Source organism: Ipomoea triloba, chromosome 9, assembly GCF_003576645.1.
Source record: "Ipomoea triloba cultivar NCNSP0323 chromosome 9, ASM357664v1".
Lineage (NCBI taxonomy): Eukaryota > Viridiplantae > Streptophyta > Magnoliopsida > Solanales > Convolvulaceae > Ipomoea > Ipomoea triloba.
Genome location: NC_044924.1, coordinates 25,649,665 through 25,671,542, shown reverse-complemented (window position 1 = coordinate 25,671,542; position 21,878 = coordinate 25,649,665). Strand labels below are relative to the sequence as shown.

The 21,878-nt window shown below is 34.1% G+C and overlaps 1 protein-coding gene across 3 annotated transcripts; it reads left to right on the top strand.

The window, feature by feature from the left end:
• Positions 1-9,045: 9,045 nt before the first annotated feature.
• LOC116030732 (phenylalanine--tRNA ligase alpha subunit, cytoplasmic) lies at positions 9,046-18,253 on the top strand. Of its 3 annotated transcripts, XM_031273054.1 has the most exons (20): positions 9,046-9,124; positions 10,020-10,298; positions 10,607-10,729; positions 11,111-11,203; positions 11,512-11,568; positions 12,301-12,356; positions 12,477-12,569; positions 14,412-14,455; positions 14,498-14,538; positions 15,088-15,125; positions 15,276-15,314; positions 15,989-16,065; positions 16,149-16,233; positions 16,326-16,422; positions 16,641-16,740; positions 16,886-16,957; positions 17,083-17,149; positions 17,227-17,352; positions 17,816-17,870; positions 17,954-18,036. In XM_031273054.1, exons 2-20 carry the CDS (start codon positions 10,152-10,154, stop codon positions 18,005-18,007), a joined length of 1,464 nt encoding a protein of 487 aa, XP_031128914.1. In that variant the 5' UTR covers positions 9,046-9,124; positions 10,020-10,151; the 3' UTR covers positions 18,008-18,036. The 3 variants fall into 3 exon arrangements, with proteins under 3 accessions (XP_031128914.1, XP_031128913.1, XP_031128912.1); XM_031273053.1 differs by having other exon boundaries at positions 14,412-14,538; XM_031273052.1 differs by lacking the exon at positions 9,046-9,124 and having other exon boundaries at positions 10,152-10,298; positions 14,412-14,538; positions 17,954-18,253.
• The last annotated feature ends 3,625 nt before the right edge of the window (positions 18,254-21,878 follow it).

The following is a 21,878-nucleotide window of genomic DNA, read 5'->3' as shown; positions in this document are numbered from 1 at the left end:
ATTTTGAAGTCCTCTTTAAATCCAGCCCAGGTAATCTCAATCCTATATCTGATTGCATCGTACCGCTGCTAACTGATGCTCAAAATGAGGCTCTTATCCGCAACTTCTCCTGCGAAGAGATTAAATCAGCTATTGCTAGCATGCATCCTGATAAATCACCTGGACCAGATGGGTTGAATCCTGGATTTTTTCAAAACTTCTGGGACATTGTGGGAAATGATATAGTCTATCTCTGCAATGAGTTTTTAGCCACAGGGATTATGCCTACGGATTTAAATAACACCTTGATTACCTTAATCCCTAAAAAAACAAAACCAGAGAGTATGGGGGATCTAAGGCCTATTGCACTTTGCAATGTAGCATACAAAATACTTGCCAAGGCGTTAGCTAATAGATTAAAACCTCTCCTGTCAACAATCATTTCTGCGAATTCGTTCCTGGGAGGGCTATAACAGATAATGTCATGATGGCTTTTGAAGTCCAGCATTTCATTAAAAGGAAAAACCAGGGGAAGACGGGATATGCAGCTCTAAAACTAGACATGAGTAAGGCATATGATAGGGTAGAATGGGGTTTGTTGAGGATTATTATGCTTAGAATGGGATTTAGTGAACATTGGGTGAAGCTTATCTTAGCATGTGTTTCTACTGTAAAATACTCAATTTTGAATGAGGGAACGGAAATTGGGCCAGTGATTCCCGAGAGAGGATTAAGACAAGGGGACCCTTTATCGCCTTACCTTTTTATCCTTGTAGCCGAAGGATTGAGTATTCTCCTTAAAGATCAAGAAAACAAAGGAAAGCTAATGGGATTAACTATTTCTAGAGGAGGGCCTAGAATTTCTCACTTAATGTTTGCCGATGACTGCTTGATGTTCTTCAAGGCTGATATTGCAGAAAGCCAATACTTGAAAGGAGTTCTTGAAACTTATGCGACAGCTTCAGGGCAATTAATAAATTTTGACAAATCAGCTATCAACTTCAGCAAGAACGTTCCCAATGATATGAAGGACAGGGTAAAAAGCATTTTTGCGGTGACCAGAGATGGTAATGAAGGAAATTATTTGGGATTACCAGCAATTATTGGAAGAAACAAAAGCGAGATTCTAAGGTACCTAAAGAATAAGATTGTGGCGAGAATCAGAAGCTGGAACCATAAATTTCTTTCAAAAGCTGGACGAGAGGTCCTATTAAAAACTGTGATTCAAGCAATCCCATCTTATGCTATGAGTGTTTTCCTATTACCCAAAGAACTTGTGAAGGAGATGGAAAGGGCGATGAATACTTACTGGTGGAAAGGGGGCTGTGATGACCGAAAAGGTATTAACTGGAGAGCCTGGAATGGATTGTGTAAGCCAAAGAAATGGGGTGGAATGGGGTTCCGTAACCTGAGAAATTTTAATATGGCCATGTTATGCAAACAGTCATGGCGCATCCTGCAGAACCCAGACTCCTTGATTGCAAGGTTCTACAAAGCTAGATATTTTCCAAACTCATCATTCCTTGAAGCCAGAAAATGCAGCAATCCCTCTTTCATTTGGTCCAGCCTGCTTGAGACCCAAGAGGTCATAAGACGACATTCTAGATGGAGGGTGGGAAATGGAGAAAAAATCAGAATTTGGTATGACGACTGGTTGCCGGACCATAATAATATGAAAGTCACATCCTTCCCTTACCCCTATCTTGAGCATGCAAAGGTGGCATCCCTTTTTATAGGACAAGGTGAAGGTTGGGATAGCGAAACAATCACAAACATATTCAATGACAGAGATTCTAAATTGATCTTGAGCATCCCTACGGCAAAGGCGAATAATGAAGATGAACTGATTTGGCCGAAGGAGGAGAATGGTGTCTTTACCGTGAAGAGCTGTTACAGGGCATTAGCTGGAGAGCTTGATAGCAACACAAGGGAATTATGGACATCAATGTGGAATTTATGGTTGCCAACAAAAATTAAAAACTTTTTCTGGCAAGCATGCACAAAGTGTCTCCCCACAGCAGATCGCTTGATTGCTAAGAAAATTGATTGCTCAAGTGTGTGCCAAGTGTGCTCAAAAAGTGATGAATCTATTCTCCATATTCTAGTGGAATGTGAAAATGCTAAGGAATGCTGGAATAGACTCGGAAGCTCCTACATATCAGCAGGCTGCCTTTCCTTTGAGGAGTGGATTCAAAGAGTATTTACAGTCTTAAATAAAGAAAAGCAACGCATCCTCCTTGTAGTCTGCTGGAAATTGTGGTATGCCAGGAACCGAAGGTGTGGAACAATATTATTATTCCTCCAGCAACTATTATCCAAACTGCTATGAGCTATATAACAGACTGGCAGAGAGCACAAGAACCATCACAGGGATTCAGAATTCAAGAACAAAGATTGGAGAAATGGAAGAAACCCCAACATGGGTGGATAAAGTTGAATGTGGATGCCACTGTAAAAGAAGCTGAAGGAAAAATGGGTTTTGGTTTTATTCTCAGAGATGCAAATGGAGATTTCTTAGAAGCAAGGATAATGCCGTGGAAATGAATTTTCAAGCCAAAGGAAGCTGAAGCCATGGCAGTAAGAGAGGCTTTGAGTTGGTTAAAGAGTAGAAGATATGATTTTATTGAAGTAGAATCTGATTGCCAACTAGTGCAAGCTATCAATATGAACAAAGGAACATCCTCTTTTAATCTTCTTGTTCATGACATTAAGGAGATGATGATGAGTTTTGATCATATATCCTTAAAATTTGTTAGACGATCTGCGAACCAGACTGCCCACTCACTTGCCCGGGAGTCTGTTTCTTTGACTGATTGTAAGGAGTGGTGTTTGTACCCTCCAGACTTTATTTGTAACGTTCTCTATTCGGATTTGAATTAAATGAAGTTGGTTTAGTTTTCAAAAAAAAAAACAGGCAAAAGCGAAAATAGAGAGAAGAAGGTGTTCTCTCTCCTCTGAAATTTGTCAGTTTTTTTTTTTTTTTATAAAGAAGGTAATGTGATTACCTTCTCAAAAACTCTAATGAAAAGAAAGTAATCACATTAGTACTTTACACATTTTCATCTATCTTTTCATTAATGCACATTTTTGTCTTATGCTTGTCAAATCCACACAAAAAAGTCAACAACCCGGTCATATAAGTCACTCGGGAAAAAGGGCTCATCCCATGTAATCCTAAATATGGCCGCAGTTGTATTGGTTTGACCCCAAAGCCTCGAAATTGCAACTTCCACAATCACAATTACGCTGCGATCATCCTCCATCAAAGCCATCCAATTAAACCAAGCAAGCATGTCACCAGAGACAGATCTAAGTGTTGGTATTGTGTGAAATCGTCTTATATAAGACGTATAATACATTTAGCTAAAATACAATATTTTTTATAAATTTACGAAAAGCTATTACATTTTAATAAAAAGTAATACACGTTTCAGTATTAAGAAAATGAAAGTTGATCTCAGCTTTATTTAAATATTAATGTATTCTGTACATTTTAATAAAAAAATATTACACATACAAAGTCATAGAGGTGTCGTCACATACATTATATAGTAGTTGATAGCCTCAAGCCTTATTAATTTGTCATTATATTTGCTTATAGAAATATTCCTGCATGCATCTTTTTAGCTAATTGTCATTAGCTCTTCTTCTTGTATGAATATTGAATAATAAGTCTAAATGTTTATGGCTATTTTCTTTTGTCCAGTATAGTAATTATTCATACAATTTAGGGGCGGAGGTACGTGGGTGCGTAGGGGAGCCTTTTCCTCCCCACCCACCCCAAAAATGTTACGGAGTAATAAATAAATATTTGTATATATTATTATATTAGGAATAAAAATCCTCTTTTGCCCTTCTCAATTACTCCGTATTTTTTAAAATCATACTATGTATATATTAAATAAGCCCAAAACATATATTGAAGTACAAATTCAACAAATAAAAAAATAAATCAAATAATTAATTAATTATTTTAGTTATGTATTTTTATTATTTATTTACACTTTTAGGATGTACATTTGCTAATTCAAAAGACTTAGTTTTGAAATTGGAAAAATTAATTTTAATATTGATTCTTTAATTTGTGATTTTGAGTTTAGTCATCATCCTCAAATTTTGGAATAATATTAAGTTTATTAGTAAAATGAATATTATTTAATTATGTAAAAAAATATTGCCAACAAAATAATTAACAACATTTATTTGATAAAAGAATGACAAGCAAGATTATTATTGTATGTATTTTCGGTTATGTGAAAAATTATAAAATATCAATTGACGACAACATCGATGCCAATTTATTATTACATAAAATATCATTCATCAGAATTGCTTGGACCGTACTCCACATACTCTTCAATGATACTAAATTCTAAATCCGTTTTGTATATTTACACTGCGAGTTTTTCATAGATTCTTGCGAAGTTCTATTTATATCATTTTGTATTAAATAATTGATTAATTATTGAGGTTGACAAAAAAAAAATTTAATCATTGAAATTGAAATATGGTTAAAAATTAACATTACACTTTAATAATGCACTGGAAGTTTCACGCAAATCATTAATCTTTATTATTGTTGTCATTTTTATATTTTAGTTTAGTAATTATGTAGTTGAATTTATCTAAAACAAAACTAAGTTGTATTATAGAATTGACACTACTATACAAACAGGGATATAACTCAAATAGTAGGACGCCATGGTAGGACACTATTATGGATTTCTTGTATTTCAATAGTTTGTTCTAAATTTTCAAAGTCAACATTACATTCATGTTGTTACTAGTTAGAACACTCATTTTATACGAATTAACCAATGCCCAATACATATAATAAAACAAATAAATAAAAGATAATCACTACCAATTAAAATAAATGTTGATTAATATAATTTACACTACTTAAAATTTTTAGTTTTTGAAAAATAGCTATGGTCAACCTCTGTGGAAGATGGCGCCGGAAACAATACCTTTCCCAGTTTTATTAGAGTTTTGTGGACATATTATTCCAGTGCTTGCAATGGAATTTCATTAGCTTTGTTGTACCTAAAGCTATGAAGCTTCGAAGCTCCAATACACTTTTTGACAGTTTCTTGAAATGGTTACATATGTATATTCTAATTCTTTTTTTGAAAGAATTAGATAAATATGTATATTCTAATTCTAATCAATTAGAATTACATATGTATATTCTAATTCTAATCAATTAGATAAATATATCGACTTCCTAGTTCATTAATCACATAATGACACAGTAAGATAATTCAAACCAATCATTAAGCACATAATGACACAGTCCAAGATAATTCAAACCAAGTGCCATTTAAACGCTCAATAGCAGATTGGCCAATGGGCAAAAATCAAGTGAATTGAGTAATTTTAAGGTAATTCTCCTTTACGTTTGTCATCAAAAACACAAAGGAGTTTATTCAATTTCTTAAAATCATTTTTTAACATAAAATATGAGAAACAAGTTGTTTCAGGTGGTGAGATCCTTATTAAGCACATAGCAGATAGCAACTTTCCTTAATATGGAAAAAGTTCACAATGTTCCACCGGACATATTTTCAGCATGTAATTCAAGTCACCTAAAAGCCCCAATGACTATAATGAATTTACTTTGTATCGTACTTGAGGACAGAAAAAACAAAGCATCATAATGTTTGGCCTTCATAAACACAAAATTACCTAATTAATCACACATACTACACAGGATATGCTTTAGCTATAAAAACAAACCTACCTGTCGGTGTATACTGCATATCAATGAAAGGAATGCATTGATAATATTGATGATATAACTATTACAATCATAAATGAAGTGTTCACAGACCAATAGGACTCCAATCTCAGATAAATCTCATAGCAGGACTACTGAGTAATTTTGAGAACTCATAATAGCATTGAAAAAGACCCTTCACTGCATCCATAATTTCAATACACTTAAAAGAGTTGGGCATTCCTCATCATGACTAAGCACACTAGTAAACAATATAAGAGAAAGAACTACCATAGATGGAAGGGAAAATTGCATATGCATAAATGGATTACATGACATTTTATGTAAGGATTAAGTTAAATGCCTTGAGTAATTGCTAAGTAACCATCTTACTAGAAAATTAAATGCAGAAAAAAACCCAAAGCCCCATCAAGAACAAGAATTCACCACAGGTTATCTAAGCAGACAGGAACCAATCAATACAATTCAAGAAGCACACCGCAGTTTGTCAAAATAAAACAATTCAATATATCCAAAAATGAAATGAAAGACTTAATGATAAAAGCACAAAAGCCCCAGAAAGAATCAAATATCAATTCACCTATATCAATTCACCTTATATTGAAGCACACTGTCAAAATAATCCAATTCACTATATAAAAAACAAAGTAACTCCAAAACCCAGAAATAATTAATCAATATTGCCACACAGACACCACGTACACAATAAGATATACAATTGAATTTATTACCAACAGTATTTAGTGAATACCAAACCCAAGAAAACAGAATCTTAAATTCGAAGGACTCAATACAAAGTATCAGGAGGTCGAATAATCGTTATGCTCCATTCAAACAAAAAATAATACTTGAAAGAAGCTAAATTAAAGATAAAAAGAACCATTCAAAACAGTGGAAAAATGAGTTCAGTAAGAAGCTAAATTGAAAATTAAAAAGAACCATTCAAAACACTGAAAAAATAATACTTGAAAGAAACTAAATTAAAAACAAACAAAAAATAATACTTGAAAGAAGCCAAATTTAAAAATTAGGAACCATTCAAAACACTGAAAAAATTAGTTCATAAGAAGCTAAATTAAATAGATTCAAAACACTTGAAGAAAAACTCAAAAACGCTGAACATCATTTTAAAAACTAAAAAAGAACACTTAAAAATGTTGAACATCATTCAAAAACTAAAAAGAATACTAATGCTGAATCATTTCACAAACAATACAAACACTTCAACCCACTGAAAATCATTCACAATTAGCCTTATTTACTGCAGGGTGTCAAAACATCACAATTCAATATATCAAAAACACATTTGAACAAATAATGATCAAAGAACCCAAAGCCTCATCAACACAGAAACAATCAGAATTCACCTTAAGTTAAGTTAAAACACACTGTCAAAATAACACAATGGAGTAGAACACAGACTGGAACGAGAAGAATCTAAACTCACATTATATTAAGGCACAGTTCATCAAAATAAAACAATTCAATATATCCAAAATTAATAAATAAAGACCCAACATATATTAAAGCACACTGTAAAAATAGCAATATTTACTATACAAAATTCACTATAAAAAAAACAAAGCACACTGTAAAAATAGCTCCAAAACCGACAAATATTACCACGAATAAACAGAACCCTATTAACAAATACTTCAACAGAGACAAAACCATACACAACATGTTGTACAATTGAATTTACCAACAGAATTTAGTGGAAGATAAACCTCCCCAAAAAAAAAAAAAAAACAGAATTCTTGAATTCAAAAGAATGTTTTCGTCTACCAAGCCAACTCAGAACCCAGAACCCATCCACCGGTTATAACAACAAGAAAATACATATACAGATCTTTGTATAAAATTAAACAAGAGATCTACATATCTCTTTGTATAAAATTAAAGAACAAGAAAATACATCTACAGATCTTTGTATAAAATTAAAGAACAATAAAAATACATCTACAGATATATTTGTATAAATTAAAAAACCCAAAATGTATTCGTCCACCAAGCAATGAAAAAAGAGGGAGGTAAAGGATGAGGGCTATGACGGATTTACCTCAAGGTTTTCTGAGAAGAATGCTGGCTTGGGAGGGCAGATGAGATCCTTGACAGAAGGGGCAAGGTGTCAGGAACCCCTACTATTGTCATCGTCGTCGCAATCGCAATACTCCAAGATAGTATTCATCAAAAAGAATTTACTACTGTGGAGCCGAAATAGTTCGACTAAACTATTTCGGCTCCAAGAGCACGAGCCAGTTGTCTGGTTCACTGCTTGGCCCTCAAGTGATGGGCTATGTGTTAATTTTGGAGCCTTGAGGCTCCTTTTATAGAAGCCTCAAGGCTCCCATGCCACTTTTCCCACCGATGTGGGAAAAGTGGCAAAACTAAGGGGAGCCGGTTCGGCTCCCCTTTTTGTTTTTTTGTTTTTTTGTTTTTTTTTAAATAAAATTATTTCTTTTAAATAATAATAATAATAACAATCATTATAATTATTATGAAATATATTTATACACTTTATTAAGTCATTTTACATATTAATCGCTAACTTAAATAGATAATTTTACCAATCGTTGTCTCGATAATACTGCTAATATAATCTGCTATTTGCTAACCGATTGCCAAACAAGGTCAGAGAGAGATCTAAATATAGTGGTGGAGTTAGTATGACGCCTAAATAGTTGACTTATCGTCATCGACTTAACAGATTAAATTTAATCAATTAAATGAATTTTTAAAATTTACCTCGTATTTATTTATAAAGTTCCCATAGTCCAACATTTTTTTTAATGCTAATTTTTTATTTTGCTTATGTTTTTAATTTATTCACAAGACGAGCGTTATTCAGAGTACATCTTCGAGTCATTAGGAAGGCATATTATTTTATAAAGATGTGAAGATGCATAACTTGACAATGATTAAATGAACAAGTCCAAGAATACGTGGCAACTTTCATACAAATACAAATGATATAATAACGAAGTGATGATAAGTTTAAATTTTCATTTTCGTGGTGGGTTTTTGGTGCATTGTTACATTTAGGGCTGCAAATGAGCCGAGCGGCTGGCGAGTCGCTCGGTCAAAGCTCGACTCAGGCTCGATCAAAGTTGAGTCCGAGCTGAGCTTGAGCGGCTCGTTTAAAAATTGAGCCGAGCTTGAGCGCTAATGCCTTAGGCTCGTGACTCGACGAGCCACTCGCGAGCCATGTATAATATAATATAAAATATAATATATATATATATATATATAATATTAAAAATTATAAATTTAAAATACTAAAAATTTAACAATTAAAATTGTAACCCTAAGTAATATTCCCCTTTCCCCCCAATTCCCCAAAGAGTCAAAGACCAATTGTATTCGCGACTTCAGCCCTCTGCCCTCCGGCCTCCGCCTCCCTCGCCGGTAATAAGAACCTGCCTTCCTTCCTTCTATTTTTCCTACTATTTTATACTGTATTTTATCATATTATATCAGATTATTAGTGTATCAGATTTTATCAGATTCCTTCTACTTTTCCTAATAAGAACCTGCCTTCCTTCATTGTGAATAATATCAGATTATTAGTGTATTTTATACTATTTTATAATGTATAGCTATGTTTAATGTTCACTGTAAAAACCAGCCAAGTAAGAACCAGCAGTGTATAGCTATGTTTAATGTTCATTGTATAGCCAAGTAAGAACCAACAATGTTTTATGTTCTATGTTTGCATCTGTTCATTAAATTGATACCAACAACATTTCTTGTAAATCAATGTTCATTTCTGGATCATATCCTACTTAGCTAATCTAATTGCTGTCCTTTATAGTTGGGTTTCAACAAAACATATTATGTTTCCTGGCCAATTGCAATCCCTAGAGTAGCAGAGTATGTGCATTTGTCCACACACTGATCTAGCTTATAAGCTTATTATGAATGAAGGATTGTTTAATCCTAAAGGCATGGCCACCTATTCTATGCTATTCACTTTTTCAGATTTTTGTTTAGATTTATCTGCATGAACCTCTCCCACCTCTGTAAATGTCATGAATTTTGTGTGGACCTATGGGGCAGTATGGGGTCAATGTAAGAATTCGATACCAATAACAGTGCTCTCTTTTATTAATTTTGTTAAATAGAAGAGAATCATCAAGTATGTTTAACAATATGATGCCAATAAAAGTGTACATTGATATATCAATATTATAAAATTTATCTATAAATGGGGATATATTATGCTGTCAAAGGAAATATTTCCCACCATCACCTATGTGTGTTGTGTGCTGTGGACGTAACCATTTCTCCTACCCTTCGCCAGTCAGGTAGCTACTAGCAGGGACGTAAGCCTACGCAGCCAATCAGCCACCGGCAGTGACGTAGTTGAGGGACACAATACAGTTGTTCTCAGTTACTGGTCTGCAGTGAGGCAAGTGTCAGCTACTCAAAGGAGATGGCAGAGGATGCTGTACTAGGTTTCCTGGAGAAAAATGAAGAGATATTGGACTCTGGCAAGTTCTCAGAGGAAAAAGGAATCAGTCATGATGAGATGGTCAATGCTATCAAAAGCCTTAATGGCTTTGGATTTGTCATTGCACAGGTGCACAATACAAGCACTAAATTTATATATATATATATATATATATATATGTGTGTGTGTGTGCCCATCTACTAAGGAAAGTGGCAAGGATGAGAGAAGAAGGGTTGATCTGGCCAAAGAGATCTTGTTATTATTAGATCTACTATAAAACCTATAATATTCTATTTGACATTTCATCCCTTTATTTTTGGATAAGTATGAAGGAGGCATTTTCAGTTATTATTTTGATAAATTTCAAAATTGGACTCTAATTTTCTAATGACTGAAACAGACATATTTTTATATTGTTTTTTTTGGAAACCCTGCAGGACATCAAGAGAGAGAGATGGGTGCTTACTGAGGAGGGGAAAATATATGCTACTGCTGGATCACCAGAAGTCCAGCTCTTTTTAGCTATAACCCCAGAGGGTATAACACAAGAAGAATTGCAGGTTATGGATATTACTTTCCTTTTATTTTGTTTTTTGAACCCAGGGAGGTGTGCTTTGTGTGGAACTTAGATTGTAGTATATCTGGAATTTTAGTGTGATGTAAAGAGGTTAGGAGTTGCCTGCTTATTCAAAATGCGTTCTACTCCATAGTATAGAAGTTAGAACCGAAGTTCAGGAATGACAATGCAAAACTGTTATTGACATTTTGGCTTTTAGTCTGAATTTGAAGTATTTGAGTGATTATGGCATAAAAGTGATTTTGCTTCCATTTTTAAAATTATGTTGTCTACTAGGTGGTATACTGGTATTTATGTTCATGAAGTTGTAACCTTTTGGCTATAGGAATATTAGTTGATTGAAACCATACATACTTTAGTGCAGAAAAAGTTGGACCCTGCAATTTTCAAAGTTGGATGGCCACAAGCAATGAAGAACAAGTGGGTGGAAAAGGGAAAGTCCAATGTTTCAAGGAAAGTACGCTGATTAAACTCTTGAACTTTTTTTTTTTTTTTTTGCACTTTCTATCCATGTGTTTTGGTAATCTTTTCATTTAATGTTGTGTTATTGGGTGGGTTGCTTATGGAAATGTTGTGCGGTCTGTCTGGAAGATCTGTGGAAGACTATTCATATGCATATTTGATGGTTTTGTATTTTTTTTCTTCATCACTATCAGAACTTGTTATAGAAATTGATGATCAAGTGAATATTGAATAATTGAACTCTTTTAGTACTTATTTGATGCCTGCCTTATAATTATATTCTTTGTGATTCTACTTATGTAGGTACAAAATGTTGACGACACTGTTAAGGATTTGCTTATGCAAATCCAGAATGGTGAGGTAATAATTTTGGACTAAATCTCTCTACCTGCTTCATTCTATTTTTAGTGAGAATTGGTTTTACCTTTTAGCTGATAGTGCCATGTTAGGTTAGTATATCTAAGAGTTGTTTCTTCCACTTTTAAGGTAATAGTTCTAACTGATTCAAACTAGCCAATGTACTGTATCTGTGTATATAAGATTCTCCCCTTGGATTTGAAAGACAATGCTAACAATTCATTTTGCAGTCCAATATGTTCATTAATAGATGATTATATGTTTTTCTTTTTATGCAAGAAACATTATTTCAAAGGCTTTGCTTGACATAGTGGAAATGGGCTTGACTAAAAGAGATCAAATGTTAAATTACATTGTTCTTCCCTTTTAAGACCATGCATGGTCAAAGCCTTTTGCATTGGGCTTGACCTCTAAGAGGCATATTATTAACATTATACCATCACTTGTCCAATTGTTAATGGAGACATTTATTTGTAGAGAGCCAGAGATTGATACTTACATTCTATGTCAAACAATTTAGTCTCGTCCTATCATGCGAACTTGCCCTAGTAGTTCATCTTTTTGTATATGATGTTTTTTTAATGATAATCATTTCAGCTGGTGCAGTCTCATTATTATTTTTTGAATATGTAGTTACTGAGATTTGCTTGCAACTTTACGTGTACTGCATTTTCTCTTTATATTTATTATGCTTCTGCTAGTTCTACTTTAATTGAAATTCCGTCTCCATTGCAGGCAGTAGATCCAAAAGATATTGATGGTCTTAAGCGAAGAAAGTTGATTGCCCAACAGTAATTATCTAGTTGTTTCTTAGATTTCTGTCCTTTATACTTCTCAATTTAAAATCTTTTGTAATCTCCATATGTGCTAATCTTCTCTTTTCTTGACTGTCAATTTGCTTCTCCTTTTAGGAGTTGGAAAGGCTACTCAGTAAGGAAGGGTCCTAAGTATGCTCCCAAAAGGATAAAAGAAGCTACTGACCTCACTCGGGAGAACCTGCATAGGTAATTTGTTGAACTTATGGCTTTGCCATTAATTTGCTGAACTTTATGACTCTGCCATTAATTTGCTGAACTTATATCTCTGCCATTAATTGCTGAACTTAAATCTCTGCCATTACTTGTGGTTTTGAGTTCCAGCTATGCCATATAATGCCATGACATTAAGGCAAATTGTGGTTAGGGATCTCATAAATTTAGAGGTTCAATTTTTTAGTTTGGCTATCTTGTTGGCTGCTTAGTTCTTACATCTGTAATTTGCCTGGTAAAGTGTGGTTGTCTTTTCCATTACTAGTGGTTGTGAATTCCAGGTATACCATATGCTGTCATAACTTTAAAGAAACTGTGATTACTGATTAAAGACATTAAAGTAAACTGTGGTTAAGGATCACTTGAATTTAGAGATTCAGTTTGTATTTTGGTAATCCTGATGGCTGACTAATACATACTTGAGCTTGGAAGTGACTGAAGATGGAAAAAGAAATTGTTTTTCCGCATCCACCTTAGTTGCTTGTTAGGTGTGGTGGTTGATGTATGGATTTTCTTTTCTCTCTTAAGTTATAATTTATCATGGAGTTAATATTGAATGGGAAAAGGGTCAAATAGACCCTCCAACTATTGGTGAAAGAGCATTTAGGCCCTCGAACTTTAAAAAGTTCCAAATACAATAATACATACTCGAACTGTGTAAAATTGTGCATCCAAGTCCTTTTTACCGTGTTTTACCTGTTAACCTCTGGTCACCTGCTACATATGATATATATGGTATATTTGACCTTATAATAATACTATACATTATTTTTTTAATAATATTTTATTTCAAACCCTTCAACCTTACCTTGGTCTCAACTTCAGACCTTAGCTGTATTCATTGTCATCACCTCGCCACCACCGTAACGCCCAGAACATTGCGACTTCTGAAGACAACCATCATTGCCATCCTCAGGTTTGGAGAAGGTGGTGACACTCTCTTTGGGGAAGGCAGCATTTTTCTTGCTGGAAAATTTGCTTCTTGATCATCAGATGTTTGAATTTGTGCACTTTTTCTTGCCGGAAAATTTTTATCTCCATAGCTTTAGCAAGAGTTGAAGAGAGTGCTTGGTAGACTTAAAAAAAAAAAGACACATAAGCAAAGACTACACTGTCATCATTTTTTGTTTTTGTTTTTGTTTTTGTTTTTTTCTTTTGGTGTTTTTTTTTTTTTTTTTGTTTTTGTTTTTGTTTTTTTTTTTTTGTTTTGTTTTGTTTTTGTTTTTGTTTTTACCGTTAACCTGTTTGTTATTGGTAAAAAGGGCTTGGGTGCACAATTTTGCATAGTGCAACTATGTAATTGGAACTTTTAAAAGTTTGAGGGCCTAATTGCTCTTTCACCAATAGTTGGGAAGGTCTGTTTGACCCTTTCCCATATTAAATTATTAGTCTTACTGTCAGCCTGGCTAAATGATGATCAAATGTGAAGTTAAAAATGCCATTCTAGAAATCATGCTGATTTCCTCATTTCTTCAACAATTATCATTTCTTGCTAAGGAATAAGTCAAAGGTTGCCGATTAAAATTATGTTATTGATTATGTTAACCTGTCATTGTGAAAAAGTTAAATCATTATTTGGCATTCAACACAATGCTCTCAAACTCTCAATTTAACTAGACACCATGGAAAAGCCATGCGTAATTTATTACAGTCATCAAGTTTGCATCAACTCTCTTTGAGGTTTTTTAAATCCATTTAAGATGACAATTGCTGGACTATTCTAATATCTACTTCTGAAGATTTACTTTGTAGCTATTAGCTAATGACCTGCATAATTTTTCATCAGCTAAATACTCTGTGGCTTATTTTTATTTGAAGTGGTGATTGGAAGAACCTGAAAGAGTACAACTTCAGTGCTAAAGGCCAGCCAGTTGAAGGGAAAGAGTACAACTTCAGTGCTAAAGGCCAGCCAGTTGAAGGGGGCCATCTTCATCCATTGCTCAAGGTCTTCTTTGATTTTGTTCTCCTCTGTGATCGCTTCTACTATTTTTAACTGGTCAAGGCCAAATTGAATGATCTGAGAATAGAAATGCAACCACATTGTTCTAGATAACTTATAGTATTACTTTCAGTAATTTTACTTTTAATAATAGTGTCTCTCTGCTACAGCTTAAATTCTCAACATCATGTTTTTAGAGCAGCATGTATCCTGCTGATCAAGATTTTAAGATTTTGTGGTATCTATACTAATTGTTTTGCTAATAATATAAAGAAATGCAGTTCAAACTCTAAAATAAACTGAAAAATTGACTGACAAGACACATTTGTGCCTTTTGCTATTCTAATGCAGATAATAAGTTTTACTAATTGGTGTTGGGTGCTGTGTATCCGTGAAAAGTTAATTGCATGGTTGACATTATGCCTTTACTTTAGACTTTTATTTATTTCCATGAAAGATGAATGATTCTTATGTAGGCCAGATGATTAATTGTTTGTAAGTTTGTTTTGTGTCTAAAATTGGAAATTAACAATTTATCATATGATTTTATTGCAGGTGCGGCGCCAAGTTCAGATGATATTTCTTCAAATGGGGTAATGGCCTAACACTGATACACACACAAACACATCTATTCTGTGTATGTATGAATTACTATAAACAAAAGTTATTTGTCTGTGTATGTAGTAGTATATACAAGTATGAAATAGTTATTGGAAATTTCTGAGTTAATTTTCATTACACAGCTTTGAGGAGATGCCGACAAACAACTATGTTGAAAGCAGGTAATCAATTCTTCTCTTTGTTTGTTCAAAGATTTTGCTAATACAAACATCAATCGTAGTAGGCGGAAGAAACTTTTCACTTGATAGTTGTTCCATAAATCCAGTAGGTTAAACAAACTGATGCAACTTATATTGCACAACTTGTTTAGAACACCACATGGGGCCAAATGGTCAACTCCTTTATTGTGTTTTAGCACAGGTCTTCGTTGTCACCATAATGAATCAATAGGTGAAAGAACTAGAATTTGTTGGAACTTGGAAGGCACAATGAGCAAAAGTGGTATTCTATATATGACCATGAGGTGGTCCTAGTACATTTTCTTGTGGAGTTATTGGCCAATGTTTTAATTTAATTTTTATTTTGTTTAATTTTGTTTAATGAAATGCTGTACATGATCCACTTAAATAGAATATCATTCCTTTTGCATTTATTCAACTTATTTAGTATTCATGTGCTTCTAAAATACTTCAGTGTAATCCTGTATTGGGAAGTTAAAATTTTAGCCCTTCGCATGGCATATACTATATGAATGATTCATGTAGTGGGTGCATTGCTTTGTAGTTGCCTTAGAAAAAAGCGGATGAAAGGGTCCTAAGAATTTTTTTTGGCCTTCTATTTAATAATTGTTCAAGAAGTGTAGACTATAAGCAAACAACTTTCTTGTACTTTACAGCTTTTGGAATTTTGATGCCCTTTTCCAGCCGCAACAACACCCTGCCCGTGATTCGCATGATACTTTCTTTTTGAAAGGTTTGCTTGTCTTCTTTTTCTTTGTTGGCTGCACCTGATTTTTATCTGATAGTTAAATTCAACTCTAAAAAATGGTTATACAGAGCCTTCCACTACAAGGGAGCTCCCTGAAGATTATGTTGAGCTAGTTAAGAAAGTTCATGAGTCTGGTGGCTATGGATCTCGAGGGTATGTTATAATAAAAATAAGCAAGTTAAAGATTCCTTGTTTGCCAAAATGTTTTAATACTTTTATGGGTAACAAGATTTCTGCTTGCTTAGATATGGGTATGACTGGAAAAGAGATGAAGCAAACAAGAATCTATTGCGGACACATACTACTGCTGTTTCATCAAGAATGCTGTATAAGCTGGCACAGGTTCAGTTAGCCTTCTCAGTTTCTGAAACTCTCCCCCTCCCTCCCCTTGTGCCAACCCAAATAATTCTTCTTTGGGATATAAATGCCTTGAAGAAATGAGGAGAATTCTGTTAAACAAAATAACTATGCTTTTAACATATTGCACCTTTCTCAAGTTCAGTGAACAAAAGGTGATCGTCATTCTACTCTCTTTACATTTAATGAGTTCTTGTTTGCAGAACAAACCATTTGCTCCGAAGAAGTACTATTCTATTGATCGTGTTTTTAGAAATGAAGCTGTTGACCGCACGCATCTTGCTGAGTTCCATCAAATTGAAGGTCTCCAGATTGTTTCTAAAATTAATTGATGTCCATTTTCTCTTTATATTGCTTTTTATTTTTATTTTTATTTTTATTTTTATTTTTTACTCTCTCCATGAGTGTGTGTTCTTTTAAAACTTTGTCTTTTTATTTCCATTTTCAGGTTTAGTATGTGATCGTGGTCTTAGTCTTGGTGACTTGATTGGGGTTCTTCATGATTTCTTCGCTCGCTTAGGTGAGCCTTTACAATATTATATGTTATAAACTCTTTCCCTTTTCTTCAGATGATGACCATCAGCATCAATTATATTGGTCACAGCTCAGATATCAGACAGTGGTAAATAACTTTATTATTTGCAGGAATGTCCAAGCTTCGGTTCAAACCTGCTTATAATCCCTATACTGAGCCCAGCATGGAAATATTCAGGTAGTATGTTAATACTTTAAATGGATGAAGATTTTCCTAACTGAACAATTATTCACACTTGGGTATTTTGTAATCAGTTACCATGAAGGGTTTAAGAAATGGGTGGAAGTTGGAAATTCTGGAATGTTTAGACCTGAAATGCTGCTTCCCATGGGACTTCCGGAAGATGTTCGGGTTATTGCTTGGGGCCTTTCCCTTGAAAGGTAATGCTATAAAATTTCGGAATCAGTATCTCTATTTATCTTTTGGACATCTTCTATCAATTATCGTTTTTATTCTTGTTAACTATTCCATAACCTAACTTCTAAAAAAAAAAAAAAACTAAAAGAACTATTCCATAACCTATTTAAGGTTGACCATCATGAGTGCGCATCGCTACTATTAGAACTGGCAAAAAATTGCCCACACGGGCTTAGCTCACTGGTTCAGTAGGCTGTATTTGGGAGAAGAGACCAAGACTCGAAACTCGACAGCGGTAGTGTGGGGATTATGCCCAAAGTGGGCAGATCCCTTGCGTGCACCAACATTTACCCATGTTTGCTGAGCCATTGAGTTACCGTGATTTACATCCTCTCACATGCTTTGTCGGGCCTATGGGGTTGGGGATTCAACCTTTTGGGAGGAGAATTGACAAAAAATTACTTTGTTTTTCTTCTTGTTTCTCAGGCCAACCATGATACTTTATGGGATTGACAATATTAGAGAACTGTTTGGTCACAAGGTACAATTCCCTACATTCATATTAAGTAAAGTAATATAGCTAGCTAGAGTTTTAAGATGTTTGATCCTCATTAACTGTTGCAGGTGGATCTTGGTCTGATAAAGAAAAATCCAATATGCCGCCTTGGACTCAACTAAATGGCTCACCTTTCTTTCTGTGCTCTTTTGTTTGGTTAGAGTAGATTGAGTACAGGATATATATCTTCTCAGATTCCATTGCCCATTTGTTCTACACCGTATTTTACAAGTGTTTACTTGATGTGATGTTTAGACTAATTGTTGTGTTAATTGAGGGTAATTACTTTTTTCTCGTTATGGCCAAGCATCACCAGGGAGACATTTTTCAGTGGATCATGAATAAAATTTACATTTTTTTTTTGAAAACAAAGAAATTTCATTAATGAAGATCTTCAACTAGAACATCAAAGAGGGGTTCCGGTTGGTATATTTCCTTGACTCTGGCGAGTAATATATTAAGTACATTACTTGTATTGAAGGAATCTGGCGAGTAATATATTAAGTACATTACTTGTATTGAAGGAGTATTAATTGAAAGAGTGAAATCTTTTTTTGGTCCTAGACTTATTGTGCATTGGACACATTTAATTCAGTTTTATTAATTTTGCTACATTTTGTGCTGACATATAAAACACTTTTAGTCCACCGTCACATTTAGCGTTAGTCAACTGTGAACTAGAAGGGCATTTTTGTCCTCGGGGCCAATTTTTCATCAGCCTTACTTTTTCATGTCAAATCTTTTAACAAAATCTTCTACTTAAAACAATGATAATGAGACTTCTCTACATTTTCGTGCTTGTATTTTTCGTTTTTTCCTAGTAGAGTCGTTCTACAAGTCCTTCGACCATGTTCTTGTTTACTCGTTAAGGCTTCTCGGAGCGCTCCGAATGCTCCGGCTAACTCCACCTTCTTTGACGGTGGCGCCGAAGGGCGGTAGAGCGGTGTGAGAAGTTGCGGACAGAGTTTTGGCGGTTACGGCGACGAGAGGGAACAGTGTTGCCGAAGAAGCCGAGATTGAGTATTCTCCGGCTGAAAATGAAGAATTTACCGACTATACAAGGAAAGGCTCGCGTTTTGGACCGGATTGTTCCCGGCTGCTGGAAGCAACCGCTACCTGTGATTCTAGAGGAAGCCATTGATTACATAGCCGCTTTGGAGATACAAGTCTGAGCCATGAGCGCTCTTGCCGACCATGTTAGAGTAGTAACACTTCAAGTATCCAAAAAATTTCAAATATTTATTTAACTTGGTTGCCCAACTCTTCATTGATCAACACTATGAAATGTACCACCAATTACAGTTGTATCTCACACGGCAACTCAAGAAATTCATCACAGTTCCATTCTGGAGTTTAGCCCTAAAGAGTTGACAAGAACGCGATCTCCCGATCTTCTTGAATTGAGGCTCCCCCTCAACAGCAGCACCGACGGCTTTCCAGAGTGAATACTTGCCCAACAATTCTCATAGAGAAAGTGCATCTTGTGTCAAAGGTAAGCTTTGCCAAGATCTCTCTTAAGCTCTTACAAAGATTGCTTTGCTGATTGTTCTCTGTAATTTCTCCAACCTTTCATGAATAAGAGTTGGCTCTTATTTATCCTTTTCAGTATCTTGAAACGGTTGAACTCCAATAACTAACTCTGAACATCTTCTCCATTCTGGTGTAGATACTTGTTCAATAAGTTGTATCTGTTGTCTTCAACGTCTTCCAGTCTTCTGAACTACTTCCTGTACTATACACATGTCTTATTCTAAGAGTACAATATAGACCAACTATGTTTGAACTATCTATTGAACTAATGACATATTGACATGAAACTTAGTACAATTTAGGGAGTTCAAAAATACTTGTTTTAGTACTTTTATTAACAGAATCGGTAGAAGCATTGCTTGCATTGTGACCTATTGTGCTTGTCTTCCTCTGATAAACATCAAGTATGATTTAAATTATGATATATTATTATGGAAATACTCATTTTATCTCAACTAATAAGTTGAATTATTAAATAAAAAATACATATTTAGTATTTTGTATTCCCTCTATCCCATTTTATTTGTCCTACTTACTATTCATTGGTCAAACCAACTCTTTCTTCTTTGGTTATTTTCTTTATTATTTTTTACTTTTTTTTTTGTGTGTTTAATAGTAATTTTAGTGTAGTTTCTAAGTATATAAATTTTGTATATTAATACTAAACTTAATATTAAGAAAAATTGAATTAAAAATAACTTCAGTCAAGTCTCGTTAACCGAACCAGACACATAAAATAGGACGGAGGGAGTATTATATATTTATCTTCAAAAAAGTTAAGTAATAGACCAATATAATGTAATTAATAAGTTGTGGTTATTGCATGTTTATAGATAATTATTGATTTTCTGGTTTCAAAGTGAACTGAACATTATAATGGTTAAGATTAAAGATATACTCTCCACTTATTTTCCAGCACTAGGTTGGTTACATATATAGCAATATAACATACACAAAATTTGCATGCCATAATATTTATATATATTATTACAAAATTGATGTATTCTAAACTTTTTTTTTACACAGAAGCAAAAAAAAGCTGAGGAATCTTATAAAGCACTAAAACGTGATTTATTTTACAACTTTTGTAAATTGGAAGTTTTAAAGCTAATATTAAATGCCATTGATGAGAGTGAGATTTCACTTTCTAGAAGGTATAACGACGAGGTAAGACTGTAAGCATTGAACATATGATTATTAAGTTCAGAAACAAATTAAAGTTTATGTGAAAAAAATAATCCAACCGCGATGTTTAATAAACTTTTCAATAATCGCGCCACCATGTATACAAACATAAACCACACAAATATGTATTTTCATTGTGGTGCATGAATTGAACCCTTGCCCTTTGGTTAAAGATGGGTGAGTCCATTCTGCTCAACCACACCTCCTCTAGGTTGAAATATACATTGATAATTCTATTTTACTATACAGGTAAATGGTTTAAGGGAAAATTGTAATTTATGCTTCCCCATAATATGCCAATTATCAATGTCACTTCTGAATTATTAGAGGTGCAAATGTTGCCCCTCAATTTTTAAAACGGTACATGTATTGCCCATCCAGTAACGGACCGACGGTTTAAAGGGGATCCGGGATCATATATGTACCATTTTGAAAAATTGATAGACAACATCTTGAATTGAGGCTCCCCCTCAACAGCAGCACCGACGACTTTCCAGAGTGAATACTTGCCCAACAATTCTCATAGAGAAAGTGTATCTTGTGTCAAAGGTAAGCTTTGCCAAGATCTCTCTTAAGCTCTTACAAAGATTGCTTTGCTGATTGTTCTCTGTAATTTCTCCAATCTTTCATGAATAAGAGTTGGCTCTTATTTATCCTTTTCAGTATCTTGAAACGGTTGAACTCCAATAACTAACTCTGAACATCTTCTCCATTCTGGTGTAGATACTTGTTCAATAAGTTGTATCTGTTATCTTCAACGTCTTCCAGTCTTCTGAACTACTTCCTGTACTATACACATGTCTTATTCTAAGAGTACAATATAGACCAACTATGTTTGAACTATCTACTGAACTAATGACATATTGACATGAAACTTAGTACAATTTAGGGAGTTCAAAAATACTTGTTTTAATACTTTTATTAACAATCTCCCCCTTTGTATCAAGTTTCTTGGCAATTTACAGCAAAATCTTCTAATGTATTAGAGATAGTTCAAAAACAAGATAGAGTTCGGGTTAGTGTGTTTTGGACCATTCTCAGAACTAGTTCAGCGAAATGGTACACATACCAAGTTCGGACTTTAGAGAATTGAACCTGATGGCTTCCAAGGGTTTTGTGAATATGTCTGCCAATTGTTTGTCAGCTGGTATATAGTGAAATTTGATGTCTCCTCCTTCCACAAGCTCTCTGATAAAATGATGATGAATGTTTATATGTTTGGTCCGAGAGTGTTGAACTGGATTTTTTGCAATGTTTATTGCACTCGTGTTATCACAG

Bases quoted from the DNA above. Each gene is read 5' to 3' on its own strand.
- LOC116030732 (XM_031273052.1), top strand. From the start codon at position 10,152: ATGGCAGAGGATGCTGTACTAGGTTTCCTGGAGAAAAATGAAGAGATA. The intron at 10,299-10,606 runs GTGCACAATACA...GAAACCCTGCAG, and splicing joins TTGGATTTGTCATTGCACAG to GACATCAAGAGAGAGAGATG. The intron at 17,150-17,226 runs GTAGTATGTTAA...TTTTGTAATCAG, and splicing joins CCCAGCATGGAAATATTCAG to TTACCATGAAGGGTTTAAGA.